We start from the raw sequence: 22,371 nt of genomic DNA, 5'->3' as shown, positions 1-22,371 counted from the left end.
TATGTGTATTTCCGTTGAAGTGTTAGACTCTACGTAGTCTTGTTTATTATACTGATTTGTTTAATAAGTGTGCATGTAATCGGAAGAGCTGGAGTCTCAAGTCCGGTAGAAGACTCGACAATAGCTAGGGTTCCGATTGTGAATCTTGTACTTAGTAATCTAGTAATCTTGTACTATCTTTTGTATTTGGCTTGTTCCTCTGAGATGACTAATCTCAGTATGCGATGTATCAAAAGAGGTCCTGATAATTAGTGAATCCATGGTGGTCTGATCCAGGTCAAATGATAAAAGAATTGGATATCCCAAAATCCCAATCCACATTAGCAAATAATGGACTATTTTATCTACAGTGGCTAATCCTCAAATTCAAAAGAAAACACGATCCAACAAGCTGAAACTCATTGAATCGACCAAAATATATGGTAATCTAGATTATATATGCTTTTAATGAATCGAAAAGTGGAGTAGAAATTTGTGATATTGGAAATGCAATTGATGATGTTTCTGATCTTGTTAAAATTGATCCTTTCTGGGGAAATAATGGAGATTCTAGCAGAGAGAGAAGCACAGTTGGAGGTAGGATGAGAGACTGCAGCACTTACGGCCCATATTTTGTTATGGATAGGGCTGGGGAAAAATACCGAAAAAATGATATATCGCTCATATCGTATTGAAAAATATCGAAAAATTATCGAATTTTCGATATATCGTAATTTTCGATACGATACGATCGTATCGTAAGTTTTCGATACGATAACGATATGAATTTTCTTATATCGCGATATATCATTTTATATCGAAAATACGATATATATCGAAAATTTTCAATATATCGATATTTTCGGTATATATCGATATTTTATTTTCGATATATCGAATTTCGGTACGATATATCGAAATATCGATACGATAACGATATGAAATTTTTTTATATCGAAAGTTCGATATATCGAAACTTTCGATACGATAACGATATGAAATTCTTTCATATCGATATTTTCGATACGATACACGATACAACGTTTTCGATACGATATATCGTATCGACCCACCCCTAGTTATGGATTAAATAATCAAGAAGCAAGGAGATAACCGACTTAAAATTAAATATAAATTTTATTTATATTACCATATTTTTAGGATAATCCAATTTTCAAAATTTTGCAATAATAATCACTCTTTTTTATTTATGCCAAATTTCTCCCCCTTAAATATTTGCAACAATTAATACTCCAGTAAACTCAAGCCACTTATAAGACATATTTTGAGATAATTTAAAAAGAAATATAGTTATCAAAACTTACAAAAAATATAAAAACATTGCTTTTATTACGAATGATTTTTTATTTTCTTATACTTACTCTATTCTATAGAAATAGACTATTTATGATTAACATGAACTTTAATATGTAATTGATTAAGTAAGAGTGATAAAAAAAATTACTAAAATTGAATAGTTAATAATAAAACTTATAAATAATAAAATAAAAGAAAAATAAAAAAATATTATCATGATAAAATGAATACTAGTATTAAGTATTTGTATGGAATAATAAGCTCATGTAATTAGTGAGCTGAGATGGCAGAACCTGTGTCCACGCGTCCAAACCACGTCTCCATCTCCCTCCTTGTTCGACTCTACTTCTCTTCTCCCTCTATCTGTATCTGTATCTGTATCGCAGTCAAATCAATGTTAGTATTCGCCTAATCGACCCTCCAATCATTCACCATTATCAAACAATGTCCGACGATGCTGCTCCCAAACAGCCCAACGGAGTGGTCATCGACCCCAACGACCACGATTTACATGACCTCACGCTTCTCACCCTTCTCAACCGCTTCATCGCTGCCATTTTCTCCCCTTCCCCTAATCCCTCCGCTCCTCTTCCGCAGAGGCTCAAGACCGCCCTCTCCGATAATATCCCCCTTCTCCGCGATGCTTCCAACAACACTGCTGCCCTACTTCTCCAATGGACCCGCCGCGGCACCCCTCTCCGCGCCTTGTTCCTTGTTTCCGTCAGTCTCTTTTTTACACTCTTAATTCCATACGTTTTGGATCTGTTGGAAATCAATTATATATTTCAGGATAATTCATTTTCGGTTTATTGTTTCTGTATTAAATGCCGACGGCTTTTTACCATTTGAAACCATTAGCATTAGGATTTGCCTAGATTACATGTTTCTCTCATACTTCAGTAGGCAGCTCTGTATACTCAAATCTGACTTATGGAAGATCAGAGGGCCTAGCTGCTGCTTCTTCTCAATTTTACATATTAACTGATTGGATTTTAAAGGTTTTACGTTTTAGGAATGATTAAAGAATGATAAGGTGTGGTTCAAACTTCAAATACATTGTTAGTGTTTGTTATTTTGTTAAAGATAGGACCTATGCATCCCAAAATATTTGAGCGATTTCGATATGAATGCTAACAATAGCATGTGGCTTATCCTTTCATATTATGAACCAATCACTTCCACCTGAAGTATCATGAGTGTTTTTCGTGCACAGTTAATTGAGACAGCAGAAATAGTCAATAGAGAGAAACAAATGTAGTGAGCTCCTTTTGCCTTTATATACGATGCTTACAGTTTCTTTTTCCACGAAATCACTCAGAACTGATCTCATAACTTTGCTCGCAGATGAACTATAACATTTTCTGTTTTTTCCTGGCACTCAACTCTCATCAAATGCATTTTGTGGTGTTGGATTATCACAGCACTTTTAACTTATTTGTATAATCACCTGGGATCTTTGTTGCCTTGTTTTTATGTGTTCTGTCTTCCACAGTTTCTGATTTTGTTGATAGAATCTGGATAGAAAATGGTTGAAAACATGTTCATGCAACTCATCTTGACCAAGTCTTGACAAATAAATGATTAATTGTACCATTATCCAAAATTGGGTATAGAGAAGGCTCTATAGTTTGGTCTAATATGTTAGCGATAAAAATGCAAGTTTATTTCTTGGTTGGCTTTTTCTTATGATTTTCTCATGATGCTAATAATTATTGCAGGTAGGGACAATTGTTTTCCTCGCATTGTCTGGACTATTAGTCTTCACGCTTTTCTTTGTTGCAGCAACCGTCAATGCTGTAGTCATTTCTCTTGTGATGTCTTTAGCAGCAGCAGGAGGATTTTTGGCTCTGTTCTTTGCCTGTGTTGCAGCCATTTATATTGGGGCATTATCCGTAGCCATATTTGTCATCTCTACAGCAACAATTTCTTGTATCATTGCTGTTCTTATTGCTGCAGGTAAACATTATTTTCTTCTGGCTGTCAACTTAACAATTCTGGACACTGATGCTCATTGGAACACGGCTAAGATATTTTTTAATATTGTTGCATTATTTTATCACAATAGAGGAAATCAGGCTGTTCATGAATTAGTCAGTATATTTATTAATTAAATTGGTGTTTGAGAAAGCAAGAACATAAAATGATAAAAACCACCTCATAAGTTTAAAAAGCAGCTTGTGCCGTCGCTCTAATATTAGAATTAGGGTGGGTCGGAAATACTGTTCACAACATGTAATCACCTGCAGAAAATTGGATCTCACATCAGGTTAATATTCTATGTCTAAATAGTTAGTAAAATGAACTTGATCCTACTGCCTTTTTTTAAGCATTGAAACAGTATGCTTCACCAGTCATGTTTGTAACTTCTCTGCCAAGTTATGTTTTATTAGGAAGCTTCTTCTTGGACCATTTTTGAGTTACTGTGTTTGCAAACATTAAAATGAGCATAGGTTTTAAAGTTATTATACATGGAATATACCTTAAATTAAGCTCCGTTTGTTAAACTGCAATACCATGGTATACAACTTATAATGAGGTCTTGTTTCCTAATGTGTTTATGGTGAATGCCTCTCAAGGTAGTCCAGACATGTAGTAGGAACTCTTGCCTTTTTAGCTAAATATAAGAGCAACTCATTACATTATCTGGAAAGTGTCAAGATCCCCATTTTGAGCCTGTCTGTGACTTTGTAAAGGCACCTTTAACTCATAATGCCTGATCACCGAAGGAAGTGGAGGTGGGTGAATTGATTGCATTTTCTTAGTTATGTGGTCTTCCTAAACTATATCAATGGTGGCAAAAACATTGTCTAACAAATTGTTAACTAATCATACCAAGTAGTCATCCCAGTGTGAAAAGAAGTAGACGTAGCTTGATATTCTCGTTCGGAACTTAGACAGCAGTTTTCTTCTTCCTGTGTATCTTGTGTAATACTCAGCGTTGATGTCAAAATCAGGTTGGATTGGTTTCTTTTGGACGTTGTGGATTGCAGCGCAGAAAAGCATAGGTTTGGCCAAACATTCGGTTTTCATCACAGGATCGGCATTATCAGCCTGCTCGTCCACTTGGCACGAAAGACGCGAGCAGACCTCAAAGAAATCGAACTGAGGCTTGATGTGCGTGAATCCCGTGAGTTTTATTCTATCCACCTCTGCGTTGCACTGGTCTCTCATATAAGTAGCAATAAGGATGTTGCGCGGCTTTGCTCTGCTCTGCTCTCTTATATAAGTATGAATAAGGATGCCGAATTGTCGTGTATAAATTGAGCTAGCATCTTACGAAATTTGGTAGATTTCCGTACCTAGCATGCCCTTTTCTCTCTCTCTCTCTCTCTTAAGTTTAGTATATTTCTCGTTTGATATGGAGTAGTATCTTATTAGAGGATTTGCAGTTTGTACCATATTATGATTCATTTTTCCTATTGAGATGTGAAATGAAATTTTGTGAGATATGAATTTGCGAGATTTAATGAGACAAATGAAATTCTTTTGGTCTCGTTTCATACTATCCATTTTCCTATATGCTTTTACCATATATGATTCATTTCATTTCCCATTTACTTAGAGTAATATAAACAAGTCAAAATTTTGTTTTATTACTTCCGTTTCATGAAAAATAGTCTCACATTTCTATTTTGGGGTGTACATAAAAAGTAGTCTCATTTTCTTATTTTGGGTGTCAATAAAAAATAGTCTCATCCAAAAATGGAAAGTTTCTCTTCAATCAGTGTTTTAAAAATCAGTCTAGGCTAGTCCGACCGTGAACCGCGGTCTGATTCTCCTCTTAAAACCAATTGTATATTGAATCGTTGTGAACCTGCCCAACCATGAAACGGAAACTGTTTATACTTTTAAATATTAAAATTAAATTTTTAAAATTTAAAATTTGGTGCTAGGAGGATTTGAATTGATAAGAGACCAAACACCTCTACCACTCCACCATTAAAACTATTGATAAGATTTTGAACATTAAATTTAAATATTGTTATACATTAAACATGAATTCTTTTACACTAACTAATGATATTAATATAATATTTTTGTTTTACCAAAAACTAACCATTCATGATTAACAATATACTTATATCCCTCCTTCCTAAAGAATACATATTTTGGGTTTGACATAAATTTTAATGCAAAACTAGTATCACACTCGTGCATTGCACGATCCATTCTATTTTCCTCAACTTATTTTATGAAAGGATAAACAATATTATCATATAAAATCTAAAAGCATAAAAGTATATAATAAAAAATCATTATACAAAATATATTAAATCAAATAACATTCAAAATCAATAAATTTGTAAAAATATATTGCTTACTAAATTCTCAAAAAAATAATATGACCAACTAATTAGAATAAATAAAAAATTTCATTAATTAAGAATTAATATGTCTCCTCTCTTCTATTCCAAGTACTCTTCCATCTTACTTTTAATCTCTCCTAACCTTTTTTTATCCGTTTGTCTCTATCTCCAATAGCCCCACCTTTTTTCAGTCATAATCTCCAGCACTTTCATTCATCGTCTCGTGTCAGTGTCAGCTTCTCCATCATGTCAGATTGCCTCCATCGATATAAAAACTTTAAACAAAATATAACAACAGTAAGTACATATTAACAATGTACATGTTATAAACACATATATTTAAATTTGATTCTAATTTACAAAATTGTTTGATGGGAACATGGACTTATGTCATAATAACAATAATAATGTATAAATATATTCTAAAAGCAAAAACAATATGGTTGAGAATTAAGAAGAATACCTAAAATCAAGCATATTTTTTGCAAAAAATAAAACATTGAGTGAATTATAAAGTATCAACTATCTCATATTTATAGTCCAAACAATGAATTGGGGGCTATTCTAAAACCTTTCAATTTCCTCCATTTATGATATGAAATTTAAAAACTTTTCAACTTTCATAATATTACCCTACAAATTGGTCAAAGTAAATTTTGAAACAACAATTTTGGTAGTCCAAATGGAAATAAAATTAGGAGTATTAGGTGTTACATGTTTAATAAAGTTAAAAATTCAATTATATAAACTATTATACTGTATAATAACTTTTAGAAAATGAAATGGGCAACCATTTCTATCTAATGAATAAGTAATGCACCAATTTCACAATTTAATAATATTATATTTCTCCTAGCTAGTAAATAATTCACATTTTATATATGCATACAAATGTAGTAACTGGATTCATATAAATAACCAAAAAATCCTAATAAGATAAGGAACGGCAAAACACATATATTAAATCATGGCAAACACATTCTAAGCCGACAACATTTGGTTTGTCTCCAAGCTTCGTCAATTAAAATACACGAACACAAATAACTCACAATTACAAAACATTGAAACATATAAAACGATATTATACCGTCAGAAATATCATACCCTGGCAAGGAAATTCGATCAATCAACATATTCTCAACCTCCATCGTCCTTTTAACGGATCTTTTGCATACCATATAGAACCACATTCTGTAATGGCATTCTACAGTTTCAATATTCCCAAAAATCCAATAATTTTTATTCAAAACCAACAATTTTTATTCAAAGAGAAATGGATATATTTAGATAGAACAAAATATATTCCAAAAGAAATCATCGCAGAATAAATCAACAAATAAAAACGTAAAAATTACCTCAAGCTACTGAACATCCTCAATAGATTTCCCCTTTAAATAAGCAAATTCATTAGTGATCTTACTTAGAACAAAAATGATCAATTGTTCTTTTGCATGCAAATTTGGTATAGAACCATTTTGAAAATATGCAATTGAAAAGGCAATGAGAAAGTGAGGTATAAGATAACAAATGATAAATATTTATAGACAAAAAAATAAAAGAAATATTATCATAAATGTATGGAATTGTAGCATGATTAGTAGCAATAAATTTATATTGAATTATCAGTGACTACATCTATGAAACGCAAATTATCATAAATGTATGGAATTGTAGCAAGATTAGTAGCAATAAATTTATATTGAATTATCGTTGACTACATCTATGAAACGCAAGTGCTACAAAAATTAGTACTCCATCCGTCCCACTTTAGGAGTCCCGGTTGAGTTCGGCACGGGTTTTAAGAAATGTAAAGGAAAGTTGGTGAAAAAAGGTAGTGGAATGTGTGTCATACTATTTTATATTAGTTTTATAATAAAATGTGAGTGGAAAAAGGTTAGTGGAATGTGGGACCTAATACCATTTATGGAATATTCCAACCGGGACTCCTAAAGTGGGACGTCCAAAAATGGTAAACCGGGACTCCTAAAGTGGGACGGAGGGAGTACAATTTTATTCACGCTAAATGCAATTTTCATCAACCATATAATAGGATAAAAATGCTATATTTTATAACTGGTATTCATATTTTTCATTTGAATAGGATAAAATATGTTTTAACTTTATTATTTCAAACTAAAGTCAGAAAAATAGTTGCCCATATACAATTGTGGATGATTACAAATTCTTAATAAGTGGCCGTTACAAATATGCATGGTTGAATTATAAATGCAATAACAGTTTCAAAAAATGCTTATAATAGAGGCTTTGGATCCTGAGATGAATGATCATTACAGCTGTAGAGAGTGGATAATTTTGACAATTAATTCATAATCAATTTTTATATTTGAAGATAGAAACTGTCGGGTGAATTTCAAATTGTGCTTCCGAAATTTAATAAGTTTCCAAAGTGGAAGATATAATATTTTAAATTGCATTTACATCCCGGGTATAAAATGACTATTCAAAATGGCCCAAAAATCGCCTTTTATATTAGTATATATTGGTAAAGTAAGAGAGATGTAAAAAGAACAAGTAGTTAAATTATTATTAGTGGAGAGTGATCTCACCTCATTAGAGTGAAAAGAGTTTTCAAAATTAGAAAATACATATTCTTATGGGAGGGACTAAAAAAGAAAGAGTGTATATTTTTGAGGGACAGAGGTAGTATAATTCGCCACATACACTTTTCTAAAATTTATATGAACATTGTTTATTTTTTATAAAAAAATATAAATTTTTATCTACACTAACTAATAATTTATATATTTAATAATAATAAAATTTATTAAATTTTATCATTCAATACATTTTAATATTTTATAAATTTACATTATAACTAATTATAGATGAGATTTAATTTTTTTTATGTATTCTTAATTATATTTTATTATTATAAAATTTAATATATTTTATATGTTAGAGTTTGTATACTAGAAATCACCGTTCGAGTGATTGAATACTGTTAAAACTCTTATTTTATTTTCCAAATGAATAAACAGATTATTTTTGTCATAATGTTGTTATGTTTTACATTTAATGGATGTTTATTGCATATTTAAATGAATAAGTAACTTAACAAAGTCTAAGTCTTTGTTTTAGTAGACCGGTTGTGGGCGTCGTTCACTTTAAGGTAACACGGTCAGTTCTAAACAAAGAAAAAGAATAATTTCACAACCTAGATAGGCTTAGACTACCTATCGTGAAAGGTTGCAATGTCAGTCCGATTATTTCTAAGCCTTATTGAAATAAGATGACGTTGGTGTGGTATAGCACCGAATGGATCTAACAGCGAGACAGTCTTTATGCTATCTACTGAAAGACGAGGTCTCGTAAATTATTTCTCAATCAATGTACGTTAGCATTGAGCATACGGTATTGATTATGCACTACTTTGACTTACCAAATGGTGCGGGTTTTTCGCAACCCAATAAGCCTGGTATATTGGGTAGTGGTGATTAATATCTAGCGGTGCTAGGATTGCTATTATGTTGAATCGTGCGCGAGGTGAGTCTCGTTTGATAACATCCTCAAGAGAAGCTTGAAATAAGGTTTTATTATTCGGAACCTAGCTAGTTGGAGTTTAATTACTCTATGAATAATAAATAAGAATTTCTTGCTGAGTCCTCTCTTGGAATAAATAAGATATTGATTAATTAAGTCCATAGCAGACAATAATTAATTAATGGATGTTTCTATCTTAAGCGCGTGAAATAAATATAAAGTATTGGAAACCCGAAGTACTTATAATTTCGGATTTGGATGGGGAGTGCAGTATTACTTCTGTAGTGGCTGCTCGTAATATTCCAATTTCAAGCTTATATTAAATTGGGTTTAATTTAATTAGTAAAAGCTAATTAGAGGAGCCCATATCCAAAGCCTTCCATAGATCCTTGACTGGGCCCAATATGTGACTTATTATAAATAGGAGAATAAAAGAAACAGAAAATACACTTAATTTTTCTCTAAAATTTTCGGCCCCCCTACTCCTAGTGGTGGTCGAATTTTCTCTCCTCCGAGGGAAAGGATTTCTGTCTTCTCTATTTAAGTCCTAGTGCACTGGTGAGATCAGCCCACCCTGATATCAGTTCACAGTTCGGGAACCAGTCAGAAGATCCGTGGTTTTGTACTAAAGATCTTCACGTGGAGAAGGCGCTAGCCATCTTCGATTCTTTGGAGAATCATCAAGGTATAATGGCTGAACCTTAGTGATGCTCGGTCTTTTAGGTTTGTCTCCCTACAGTTTTCGCATGTAATTGGGAGTGTATTCCAACTGATCAGGAAGAGATTCCCGACCCAGCTGAGTCGTTGGTACGATAACCGGGACCTGGCTTCAAACAAATTTCCTCAACCCACTTCTACTGGCTAGTATAATGGAGGTAAGGGTCGAATCCCACGAGGATGGACACGTTTAGATAACTGCGGAGACTTTCCTGGGTGTTGTGGTTAGCTACCACGCTTGGGTTGAGATTTTACCTAGACAGGAAACAAAGGTGGTACTCTACTGACTAGTAGGCGGAAAAATAACAGACATGTGGGAGTGTTCGTGAGAATGGGGGACAAGGTGTATCAGAGACATATGGAAAGTGGACAGTTACTAAAAGAGGAAAATTAGGTAACAAGGTGTTTCTGATGGCTGGGGCTTTCTGACAGATCTTGGCAGTACATCTGAAAAGTAGGGAACAAAAGTAAAAGTAACTTAAAAGTAAAAGTGGTTCAAACTAAAGTTGATTTTGACGTTTTCTTCTTCACCAAGTATTGACAGAATTTAGATAAACACAAACACCATGACTGAACTTCAGATTCACAAATTCAAACTTAAGATTCATTGATTAAAATGCTTAAACTTAAATTAAACGGTAACTGCAGCTTTTGCTTCTACTGACTGACATGCAAGGTGGTAATCACTACGCAGAAAGGAAATTCATGCATAAAAACTTGACTAACTTAGCTACAACTTCAAATCAACCGCTCTCGACAAGAAATAAAACTTAGAAATTGAAAGCAATAACTAAATCTAACTTCCCTAGGCAGAATGAAGCAAACTCAAACCAAAGTGACATGCGAAATAGAAACTTCATAACGTAAAAGCTGGAATTTAACAAAGTACTTCAAAAAGGCAACAACGATGAGTGTTTGCAGAATAACTAGCGATGAAAACAAGTAAACTTTAACTAAGAAAGCGATTAAGATTGTTTTTGCCACTCCGGGCGATGATACTACTATACTACTGCGACAACTGGCTGGAAAGGCGAACTGATGACTTCTCCGGCAGACTCTTGGACGTTAAGTGACCATGGCTGTGGCGAGGAACGAGAGGTAAGATAATGCTGAAGGATGGATCTTCTAGAGAGAATTCTACTAAGTGTGTTTTTCAAACTCCGAACCGAACTTTTTTTTTTCTCTCTCTCCAAATGGCTTCTTTTATAGGGAGGCTTGCCCTTGCTTTTAGGGTAGACTTCTCCCGCACTTTGACCTTTTTGCCCTTGTAAAATAATCATCCCAGCTATCCTCCTTCTCCATCTCGAGCCTTTTCTCTGGCATGCATTCTGGTCAGTATCGCACCCTTCGAGTGCCCTTTTCACTTGCGTCACCCGAATCGTCACCTACTGACTTGGATTCTTCAATCCTGCACACTTTAGCAACTGTTTTGCAGATAATACATGTATTTCACGACATACTGACCAGTAACCAAGGCTTAGAATACGACTTATCACTTAGAAAAGCATGTTTGAGGTTTCAATTAATTTAAAGCATGTTATTATTTGAGTTATGAGCATGATACATGTGATAATTACGCGAATAGAATTTGTCTAAATAATCCGCTAAATAGATCAGAATTATAATGTAATTGATTTATGTGAGCGCTTCCGCTGCCAACCCCTTCAATTGGTATCTATATTTTATATTTAATTCTATATATTTATATTAGTAAAACGGTTCTTCCAGTGGTTTGACATGTCCGACCGGTTGAACCATGAACCAGTAGCTTCGCCGGTTCGCTCATCGGTCTTGTTTTCAAAACATTGTCTCAAATTGTTAACCCTATTTTATATACCTTTTCTCTTTCCCTTTCATACTTCATCCAAACTTTCTTCGTTCTCTCACTTTACCAATTTCTTACTAAAACATATGCCATGCACCCATGAGACTATTTTAGTTGGACGGATGAAGTATTACATATGCATAGGGTTGTAATTCGAGATGTCAATCGGTCAGTCCAGTGGATTTCAGGCAAACCCTACTCTTTGGCTTTTTAAAAAAAAAAATTCTACTCTCTGGCTGCGGGTTAATCGCATGCATACTAATCGGGTTGTGATTTTATCATGTTATAAATATTAAATCATAACCTTAATGTTTCTGATGCCAAGATAGCCAAGTGGGCTAATCGGATTGTTGACGATAAAATTAATACTCCCTCCATCCCTTTGTAGTAGAGGCATTCTTTTCGGCATGAGGTTTAAGAAAAATTGTTTTAAATGAGTTAAGTAAAAGGAGAATAGAGTAAAAAGGAAAAAGGTAGAGAGATGAGGAGAAAGTAAAGTAAGATAGAGTAGGTACTTTTTGCTAAAAAAAGAAAATGACTCAGCTACAATGGGACAGCCCAAAAAGGAATACAACTCAGCTATAGTGGGACGGAAGGAGTATGTGATTAATCCAATACATAATGATGAACCGATTTTCATAGTAATGTTTTGATTGCCATTTTCTAACCTTGCAAAAATTTATTTATTTAAAAGAGAAAAAATGTTGAATCAGAACCATAAAATAGGTTAAAAGGAAATTAACATTTATTGATCCTCAATGAAGGCTCATCAACTCAAATTAGGGTTGTCAAATCGTGTGGGTTGGGTAGTTATCAGGTCAACCTGTTATCGACCCAACACAATAAGGTCCTTATTGTGTTGCATTTTCTAAATCTCAAGATTTATCTTAGGGCACTGAATGAGACTAAGTTTGTCTCTCTTAGCCATATGGATATATCTCTTTACTTGCAACTATGCAACTCAAATACTTTAGGCACTTTTTCCATTTATCCCTTTTGTGACAATCGATGAGTCTCTCGAGAGCAATCTCGATTTATTTCGATTCCAAATTCTAAAGAGGTTTTCCCAAGATTTTTCATTTCAAATTTCTTTGATAGAAAATTCTTGGTGTTGTACAACATTCCTTATCATCAGTGGCAATCAATATGTCAACGACATACAATACCAAGAAGATGCATTTGCACTCACTAAACTGTGATACACACAATCATTGATAACATTATTTTCTAATTCAAATGAAAGAAATGCTTCATAAAATTTGTGTTACCATTGACGAGAGTCTTTCTTTATGATTTTATCCACTTTGAATAGGTTAAACCTGGATGAAGGCCCAAGAGGGCATCAACCTCAAAGAGGTGATGAAGGGGGAGAGTATTCGAGTGCGAGGAGGCGAGACTTTCGGTTGCCCTAGCAACTATGCTAGGCTTAGTATGCTGGGTAGGGATAATGACTTTGATAAGTTTCTGAAGAGGCTTCCCTCTATTTTCAAACGTCTAGCTCATTGAAAGTTTTGATCATCGCCTACATATGAGCTTTAGTCTTGCACCCCCCCCCCCCCCCTTCATCCGTTTTCGCCATGTTGTGCAATAATTTTCAATATTGAATCATCGTTGTTTTTATAACGCCAAAATTTCTAAGGTTATTGTTCCAATTTGCACAATATGGACATTATGCATTATACTACCTCACTCTATATTTGCATGTCAACCCAATGCATTCCTTAAATTCTTGAAACCTTATTTAGTTGTAACTGCACTGCATGGATAAATTCCTTTGCGACATTAGACATATATGAAAGATTTTGAAAAATTAAGGACGCTATTGAACATTAACCCTTTTTTAGTTGTAACCGGATGCACCGCAATTGCACAATACAATAACTAGCTGTAATTGGACGCACCGCACCACAATACACTGGTGTGTGCTAATTTTTATAAAATATCAATATATAAATTTGATTATAATTAAAATTTAGTTTTAATAAAAAATGGTGAAATATATTGTGATAGAAGACTTATTGCATGTGTTATAGTTAAATTTTAAATTCTAATGTAAATAAATTATACTAAATATCCCTCCATCCACCATTAGTACGCTCATTTACGACGACACGATGAAAAGTGGGTGGAAAAAAGTTAGTGGGAGTCTCACCTGTATACATAGTAAGGCTTCCCAAAAGTTCTTTCTTTAGACCATGTTTATTGGTGTACAGTGGTCGACCACCATATCACTCCAATTAAAAAATAAAGAAAAACTGAAAGTTGAGGCCTCTCTCTCCTATGGTCACTTCCAAACCAACCCCCAATCCGCCAGTCTCCACTCCTTTTAATTTCATCAGGCAATAAGATTGTGCCAAATGGCACAATCTCTTGATGTACTATATATTTTTAAAAAATTTACTTATATTTAATATAGTATAAAAAATTATAAAAATTATACCAAAATTCATTATTTTTCAACCTCTATAAATAGAGATCACATTTGCTATGATTTTGCATTAAAAAAATCATCATTTCTCATCTTATTATCCTTCTTATTTTATAGATTTTATTGGACAATAATAAATATTTTATGTAATCATAATATTAATAAAGAATAATATAAAAATAATTATATAATGGTTTGGTTGGGTGGTCGTTGATAAATTATAAAAAATGGTATGGTTGGGTTGCAAGAATATTGATGATACGGAAGATAATGTGGAGGAGATAGAAATTAATTAAATATTAAAGAGTGAACTTCAAAAATGGTCCATGGACTATGGGTTTATCTAGAAAATAGCCCTGGACTTTAAAAATATCACCAGTAGTCCCTGGACTAATAATATAAAAATAATTATATAATGGTTTGGTTGGGTGGTCATTGATAAATTATAAAAAATGGTATGGTTGGGTTGCAAGAATATTGATGATACGGAATATGATGTGGAGGAGATAGAAATTAATTAAATATTAAAGAGTGAACTTCAAAAATGGTCCATGGACTATGGGTTTATCTCGAAAATAACTCCTGGACTTTAAAAATATCACCAGTAGTCCCTGAACTAAGGGTTAATATCAAAAACGGTCCTTTTGCACTGTTTTGAGACGAAAATACCCATTTGAGGGGTTTTGGGGGGTTTGGGCAATTTGGTCCTTTTACACTTTTAACATTTTAAATCTAATATTATTTCAGTTATGTACTATATCTGATATTATTTCAAAATTATCATTCTTCTTCCCTTTTGTCATCCTTCACTTTGTTTCTTTATTTCAATATTAGATTTAATTTTACAAAATTAAATTTTAAATTTTAGTTTTTAAATATCAATAAATTTTTTTAACTATAAAAATTATTAAATAACAAAAATTAATAATCATAATCAATATTTGATAGTGCCTAATATTTAATCAATAAGATATGACAACGTCTTAGTTTTAATCAATATTTAATAGCTTTAATCATAAATAGATCATATAACACGATTTATTCTGAAATAAATATGCATCTAATGTAAGACTAATATAATTTTTTGTTTATTAATTTGAAAACAATCAAAATGACTAGAAAATTTCAACAAAAATACTCTTATATAAAAATTTTAGTCAATTTCATAATATTCAATCATAAGCAATTATAACAACCGAACGAATGCTAAATAAAATAACTCTTATTTTTCCATCATGATTAATATTATTTTTCTGTACTTCTTCAATTCAGCTGAATATTATATTAAATAACAAAAATTAATAGTTTTAATCAATAATTATAGTGTCCATGAATTAATAGTTTTAATTAAAAAAATTTATTGATATTTAAAAATCAAAATTTAAAATTTAATTTTATAAATTAAATCTAATATTGAAATAAAGAAACAAAGTGAATGATGACAAAAGGGAAGAAAATGATAATTTTGAAATAATATCAGATTTAGTACATAACTGAAATAATATCATGTTTAAAATGTTAAAAGTGTAAAAAGACCAAATTGTCCAAACCCCCCAAAACCCCTCAAAAGGGCATTTTCGTCTCGAAACAGTGCAAAATGACCGTTTTTTATATTAACTCTTAGTCCAGGGACTACTGGTGATATTTTTAAAGTCCAGGAACCATTTTCGAGATAAATCCATAGTCCAGGGACCATTTCTGAAGTTAACTCAATATTAAAAAAGTTGGGTTGGGTTGGATTGAGTTGGTGCTAATAAATATGATCTTATATTTTTATTCTTCTAAAATTTAAAAAAATTCAAAACTTATCAATTGCCCTTCCTAAAATTTTATCAAAGAAGAGTAAATTGTCGAATGTTAATGAACAAAAGGGGCTGAAAAAAATTGGAAAATTGAAAGTTTCAGAAGATAAAAATAGTCGCCGTAAGTTTCTGAAGAAGACGACTAAAAAGTAAGTAAGAATATAATATTATTATTATTATAAATAGTTGTAGGCTTATAAATGCTCTCTATTTAGTTTCTTTAAAATACTTCTTTAAAATATGACGTGACCCTTTAAGTTTAGAGTGAACTATAAAAGTAGTTCCTGGATTATGTGTTTGTCTTGCCAATGAATCCTAAACTTTAAAAATATCCTTAGATAATTTTGGACTAAGCATTTATCTCGAAAAGGTCCTTTTTTACTGTTTCGTGACGGAAATACCTTTTTGGAAGGATTTGAGGGGTTTGGGCAATTTGGTCTTTTTACATTTTAAATCTGATATTATTTCAGTGATGTACTAAAGTTGATATTATTTCAAAATTATCATTCTTCTTCCCTTTTTCCATCCTTCACTTTGTTTCTTTATTTCAATATTAGATTTAATTTTATAAAATTAAATTTTAAATTTTGATTTTTAAATTCAATAAATTCTTTTAATTATTAAAATTACTATTAAATAACAAATTAATAGTTTTAATCAATATTTGATAGTGTCTATTATTTAATCAATAAGGTACGATGACCCCCTAGTTTTAATCAATATTTAATAGTTTTAATCATAAATAGATCATGTAACACGATTTATTCCGACATAAATATGCATCTAATGTATAGGAGAATTTGACTAAAAATATTATGAAGTTGACTAAAAATTTGATACTACTAAAAATTTGATATAGGAGAATTTTTGTTGAAATTTTCTAGTTAATTTTGATTGTTTTCAAATTAATAAACGAAAATTATATTAGTGTTACATTAGATGCATATTTATTTCGAAATAAATCGTGTTATATGATCTATTTATTATTAAAACTAAGGTGTCGTCGTACCTTATTGATTAAATATTAGACATTATCAAATATTGATTAAAACTATTAACTTGTTATTTAATAGTAATTTTAATAATTAAAAATATTTATTGATATTTAAAAATTGAAATTTAAAATTTAATTTTAAAAATTAAATCTAATATTGAAATAAAGAAACAAAGTGAAGGATGACAAAAGGAAAGAAGAATGATAATTTTGAAATAATATCAGATTTAGTACATCACTGAAATAATATCAAATTTAAAATGTAAAAAGACCAAATTGCCCAACCCCCCCAAAACCTCCCAAAAGGGTATTTTCGTCACGAAACAGTGAAAAATGACCATTTTCGAGATAAACACTTAGTCCAGGGTTGTCTGGGGATATTTTTAAAGTCTAGGGTTCATTGGCGAGATAAACGCATAGTCCATGGACTAATTTTATAGTTCACTCTTAAGTTAAATAGACATTGTATATTTAAAATTTATATTCAATGTAGTAATTTTATGTTAATGTGATAATATTTTTATTAGAAATTCTACCAGTATTTTAATTTATATATGGTTTAAGAAATTGGAAATGAACGTGCTTCAAAAAACCATTTCTTCATTATTTTAACACAACAAATTTTTAACGGTTCACTTTAATTGTATATTTTTCTTTTCAACTATATTGTAAAAAATGGTTTTTAACAATTCTTTATATTTATTTTATTATAAAAAGTTCACAATAAAAATTAGAGTTTGTCATTTAAATTTATACTCATTGTCACATTCTATTTAACAAATTATTAAAATGGTAAGATCATTATTTCTATATTATTTTTTCTCTACTCCATTCATATAAAAAAGTTATAGTATAAAATCTTGTATCAAATAAAAAATATTCAACTTAAAGTAGGACGTAAGGAGTATAAGATTAGTGATTTATTAAAAATTAATATTTGCGCACTTGATTTTCATCTTGTAGGTTCAATGCGGCTATTACTCACTTCGTTCGAGAAATAATATCACATTTTGTCTTTTTAATGTCCACAACTTAAAGCCTGATTCGCTTTTTTAGGATAAGTCAATCCGTCACTTTTCTAAATCACTACATTCATATTTCATTATAAACTTAAGATATAAAAGTAAGACTCATACTATACTTACTTTTTCCACTTACGGGGCGAGACTTTATATCTGAATGAATGAACTGTGGATGTGGAGCCCTTGCCAAAATAAATTCTTGCATCCTCCACTGCAGGTATATTAAATGAAATATTAGTGAAATGAGTTAGTAAAAAATGAGATCCTATTACTATTTATGGTAAAAATGTACTCCTATTCATAGATAGATTAAGATAGAAAAATGAGACTCCTATTCAGAGACAGACGGAGGAAGTACTAGTTTTCCACTCTTATTAGTATTATTAATATTAATTGGAAGTAAGATATTTGTTCAATATAAATGGAGAGAAATGATCGTGCTTAAAAGAGAAATTGACAGTTCGTTAACTTGTTTTGAGCCCACGCGCTCTTAAGTTGGCGTGTACTCACATTTCATTCAATCAAGATTTATCCGGCCTTGTATACAAGTTGAGATCGAGATCTGAGCTTCTTCTCTCTCTCTCTCTACAACTTCTCTCTCTCTGTTTACAGTAAACCCCCTCTTTCAGTCTGAAAGAATTAACAATCAAAATGGCGAGGGGAGGAGGGTGGCACATCGTCGTTTTGCTATTGTTCTGCTCTGCGTTCCCCGCCGTTTGGTCGGATGGCTCCGATCACAAGTACAAAGTCGGAGATCCGGTGCCGCTGTATGCCAACAAAGTGGGGCCATTTCATAATCCGAGGTCTTTTTGCAATCATATCTTCTTCTTCTTCTTCTTCTTTTGTTTAATTACTCGAATAATGTTTATTTGTATTTGGGGATTTTTATGTACTGTCGGTGTTGTCATAGTCGTGGACGATTTAGGATTTACTAGCTCCAGATTATGCTAATCGGCGTGTGGAATTTACGATACTTAGTTTGGTTTTTAAGGAACTTAAAATTGGAGAGTGTGGGGTTTTGACTTTGATTTTGCAGTTGATGGTTGTGTTATTGTGTTATCATGAAGCTTTGATGAACTTTGGTTTCCTGATTGTGATTCTGTGATGCAATCTGTTGCTCTGTTCATTTCATCATCTAGCAATGCTGATATTCTATTGTATGTTCTGATTGACAGTGAAACATACCGCTACTTTGATCTCCCGTTCTGCTCTACAGGTATTGATTCATAGTATTACTCTTATGTATTAACTTTTGTTTTTCCTCTCCCTCGCTCATCCTAGCATTTGTGCCAACAGGTGAATTGAAAGATAAAAGTGAAGCTCTCGGTGAAGTTTTAAATGGAGATCGTTTGGTCAGTGCTCCGTACAAGCTTGACTTTTTGGTCGACAGAGAGTCTGAAGTCATTTGTAAGAAGAAACTTTCAAAGAAAGATGTTGCTGAGTTTCGAAGAGCCGTGGCAAAGGACTATTATTTTCAAATGTACTATGATGACTTGCCCATTTGGGGTTTCCTGGGAAAGGTTGACAAGGAAGGAAAAGGCGATCCTAGCGAGTACAAATATTACCTGTTTAAGCATCTCCACTTTGAAATATTTTATAACAAGGATCGCGTGATTGAGATCAACGCACGCACCGACCCTAGTGCACTTGTGGATCTTACTGAAGACAAAGAAGTGGATGTTGAATTCATGTACTCAGCCAAATGGAAGGAAACTCACGTGCCTTTTGAGAAGAGGATGGAAAAGTACTCTAAATCTTCTTCACTTCCTCGCCACTTAGAGATCCACTGGTTTTCAATTATCAATTCTTGTGTGACTGTTCTCCTTCTAACTGGATTCCTTGCTACTATCTTGATGCGAGTGCTCAAGAATGATTTTGTTAAGTAAGGCCTTCTCACATTCTTCTGCATTTAGGAGCAGATAAATTATGTGTGATCTCTACTAACACTTTTCTTGTTTTGCTAAAAAAGATATGCCCATGATGAGGAGGCAGCAGACGACCAAGAAGAAACTGGTTGGAAATACATCCATGGTGATGTTTTTAGGTTCCCAAAATACAAGTCATTGTTTGCTGCTTGTCTTGGAAGTGGCACACAGCTATTTACCCTGTAAGGATGTCATCTTCTATTTTTTGAAGTTATTTTTATGTTTAGGGAAGTGTTAATTATTGACTTTAAATAATGGAAAGCGGTTAACGATTGAATTTTCTCATCTCCAGGGCCACCTTTATATTCTTACTTGCTCTTGTTGGTGTATTTTATCCCTACAACCGAGGAGCTCTTTTCACTGCACTTGTGGTCATATATGCCCTTACATCTGGTATTGCAGGCTATACAGCAGCTTCCTTTTATTGCCAGCTAGAAGGAACAAATTGGGTTAGTAAATTCAGTCCAAGCACCATGCTCGCGTTTCATATTTAATTTCATGTACATTGATGTTCTTTGTGTTCTGCTTCGTTTTCTGTTGATATATTTTATGTATACTTACCTGTGGAGAATCTTGTTCATCAACAAACCTGATATTTCTTACTGTCTTCTCCTGCCTTTTCCCTACCTGATATAACATATTGACCGGAGTTTCATGCACTGACTATCGTTATAATTTATGAATATACCCCATAGATGAGTGGCATGAACTAAAATGTAATCCAAATGAAAGACTGAGCTGACTTTGGTTTTCAATTTCATTACCGGTAACATGTGAAAATTTTATTGAGCATTCAGGTAAGTCCAGGATCTTTAGTCTGAAAATTGAAAATGAGTTATGTATATTTTTTTCTCCCTTGGTTCTATCTTGGTTAATATTAAGCATCAGTCTTGTTTCCTATATTTTGTGTGTACTGTGTAGTGCATGTTTCTCTCCAACATGCTTCTTATTTTTAGTGCTTTATCTTGTTAACAGGTAAGGAATTTGTTATTGACTGGAGCTCTTTTCTGCGGGCCGTTGTTTCTCACATTTTGCTTCCTCAACACGGTGGCCATTGCTTACCATGCTACTGCAGCTCTTCCTTTTGGCACCATCGTGGTGATATTTCTGATATGGGCTCTTGTGACATCACCTTTATTAGTTTTGGGAGGGATTGCAGGAAAGAATAGCAAGGCAGAGTTCCAAGCTCCAGTCCGTACAACAAAATATCCTAGAGAAATTCCACCTTTGCCTTGGTACCGTGCAACATTGCCACAAATGGCTATGGCTGGATTTTTGCCTTTCAGTGCCATCTATATTGAACTTTACTACATATTCGCTAGTGTCTGGGGCCACAGGATCTACACCATTTACAGTATTCTGTTCATAGTCTTCATTATCCTCCTGATTGTCACTGCATTTATCACAGTTGCCTTGACATATTTCCAACTTGCGGCTGAAGATCATGAATGGTGGTGGAGGTATGTTAGCATGCTGTGAACATTGTCTTGTTATTAGTATCTCGCCTTGACTTTATCACTCAACACCTGATTTTCCTTTTCTACGAACCAGGTCCTTCCTATGTGGTGGATCTACCGGCTTGTTTATTTATGGCTACTGCCTGTATTACTATTATGCACGGTCGGATATGTCGGGCTTCATGCAGACCTCATTTTTCTTCGGGTACATGGCCTGCATATGCTATGCTTTCTTCCTAATGCTTGGAGCAGTCGGTTTCCGTGCTTCTTTGTTCTTTGTGCGCCACATATATCGCTCAATTAAGTGTGAATGATACTTTCCTTTTACTGGAAAGCATCCAAGTTCTGCAGGTATGTGCCCTACATATGGGTAAATCTTTCTAATATAAGCATATTGGAGTTAATTTGAAAAAGGAACTGTGTAATCCATGTACAGGAGTATTTTGGGTGGGGAAAATGGTGGTGTATCATATTGATATCATCCTTGAGTGAATGGCTGCATCCAGAGGTAGAGTGGCCATTGTTGAAACACTTTATGAGCGGAAAGTAGTTTAAGTAGGGCTAATAAACTCACTAGTATAGGTCTTTTGCTATTGCATGTAGTACTATTTTTATTTTTATTTTTTGTTGAAAATTTTGTATCAGATGGAATATGAGATGTGAACATTTATGTTGATTTCTTCTGTCTATTATTTACTGGTGCACTTCATCCAAATCTCTTTTTTTTTTTTTTTTTTTTTTTTTTTTTTTTTGTCTTTTGGGATAGTCCAGTTCAGTTTTAGTGTGTTCATTTTATTTAAAAAAGTCTAACTGGAGTTCACTTGCTGTGGAGTGCAATTGTTATGCAATTTTTTTCTACCTCGTCTTTTAAAAATACAAATTATTTTTATTTTGATCTGAAAATTTTTATTTTGAAATTTTTTTCTCTTAATTGTAATAAGACTAGTACAACCAAAGCAGTTGCAGGGTGGGTCGGGTGCGGGATATCCGACACGGGTAATCTCGATACGTTGCGGGGTGGGTATTGGGACAACATATTTGGCTAAATTCGGGTACAAGTACCCGCGCCCCTAACTATAATTAACTAGGAAGATTGT

At 32.8% G+C, this 22,371-nt stretch overlaps 2 protein-coding genes and 1 long non-coding RNA gene across 3 annotated transcripts; 2 read left to right on the top strand and 1 right to left on the bottom strand.

Annotated features, from left to right (window-relative positions):
* The first annotated feature begins 1,576 nt into the window (after positions 1–1,576).
* Positions 1,577–4,790, top strand: LOC125211929 (uncharacterized). The gene is made up of 3 exons (XM_048111892.2): positions 1,577–2,016; positions 3,015–3,252; positions 4,251–4,790. The coding sequence occupies exons 1-3, from the start codon at positions 1,741–1,743 to the stop codon at positions 4,400–4,402; spliced, it is 666 nt and encodes a 221-aa protein (XP_047967849.1). The 5' UTR covers positions 1,577–1,740; the 3' UTR covers positions 4,403–4,790.
* An 828-nt stretch (positions 4,791–5,618) lies between these two features.
* LOC148931190 (uncharacterized) lies at positions 5,619–7,098 on the bottom strand. The gene is made up of 3 exons (XR_016136527.1): positions 6,959–7,098; positions 6,708–6,794; positions 5,619–5,878 (listed from the first exon to the last, which is right to left on the bottom strand). It is a non-coding gene; the product is annotated as an uncharacterized LOC148931190 (long non-coding RNA).
* Positions 7,099–18,425: 11,327 nt separating this feature from the next.
* Positions 18,426–21,966, top strand: LOC125214356 (transmembrane 9 superfamily member 3). The gene is made up of 8 exons (XM_048115353.2): positions 18,426–18,695; positions 19,068–19,108; positions 19,189–19,774; positions 19,862–19,999; positions 20,110–20,266; positions 20,793–21,277; positions 21,369–21,625; positions 21,711–21,966. The coding sequence occupies exons 1-7, from the start codon at positions 18,544–18,546 to the stop codon at positions 21,586–21,588; spliced, it is 1,779 nt and encodes a 592-aa protein (XP_047971310.2). The 5' UTR covers positions 18,426–18,543; the 3' UTR covers positions 21,589–21,625; positions 21,711–21,966.
* The last annotated feature ends 405 nt before the right edge of the window (positions 21,967–22,371 follow it).

Source organism: Salvia hispanica, chromosome 3, assembly GCF_029641045.1.
Source record: "Salvia hispanica isolate PSC_SH4W2 chromosome 3, Shi_PSC_v1, whole genome shotgun sequence".
Classification (NCBI taxonomy): domain Eukaryota; kingdom Viridiplantae; phylum Streptophyta; class Magnoliopsida; order Lamiales; family Lamiaceae; genus Salvia; species Salvia hispanica.
Note: the sequence above shows the minus strand (reverse complement) of the source record. Positions and strands in the feature narration are given on the sequence as shown.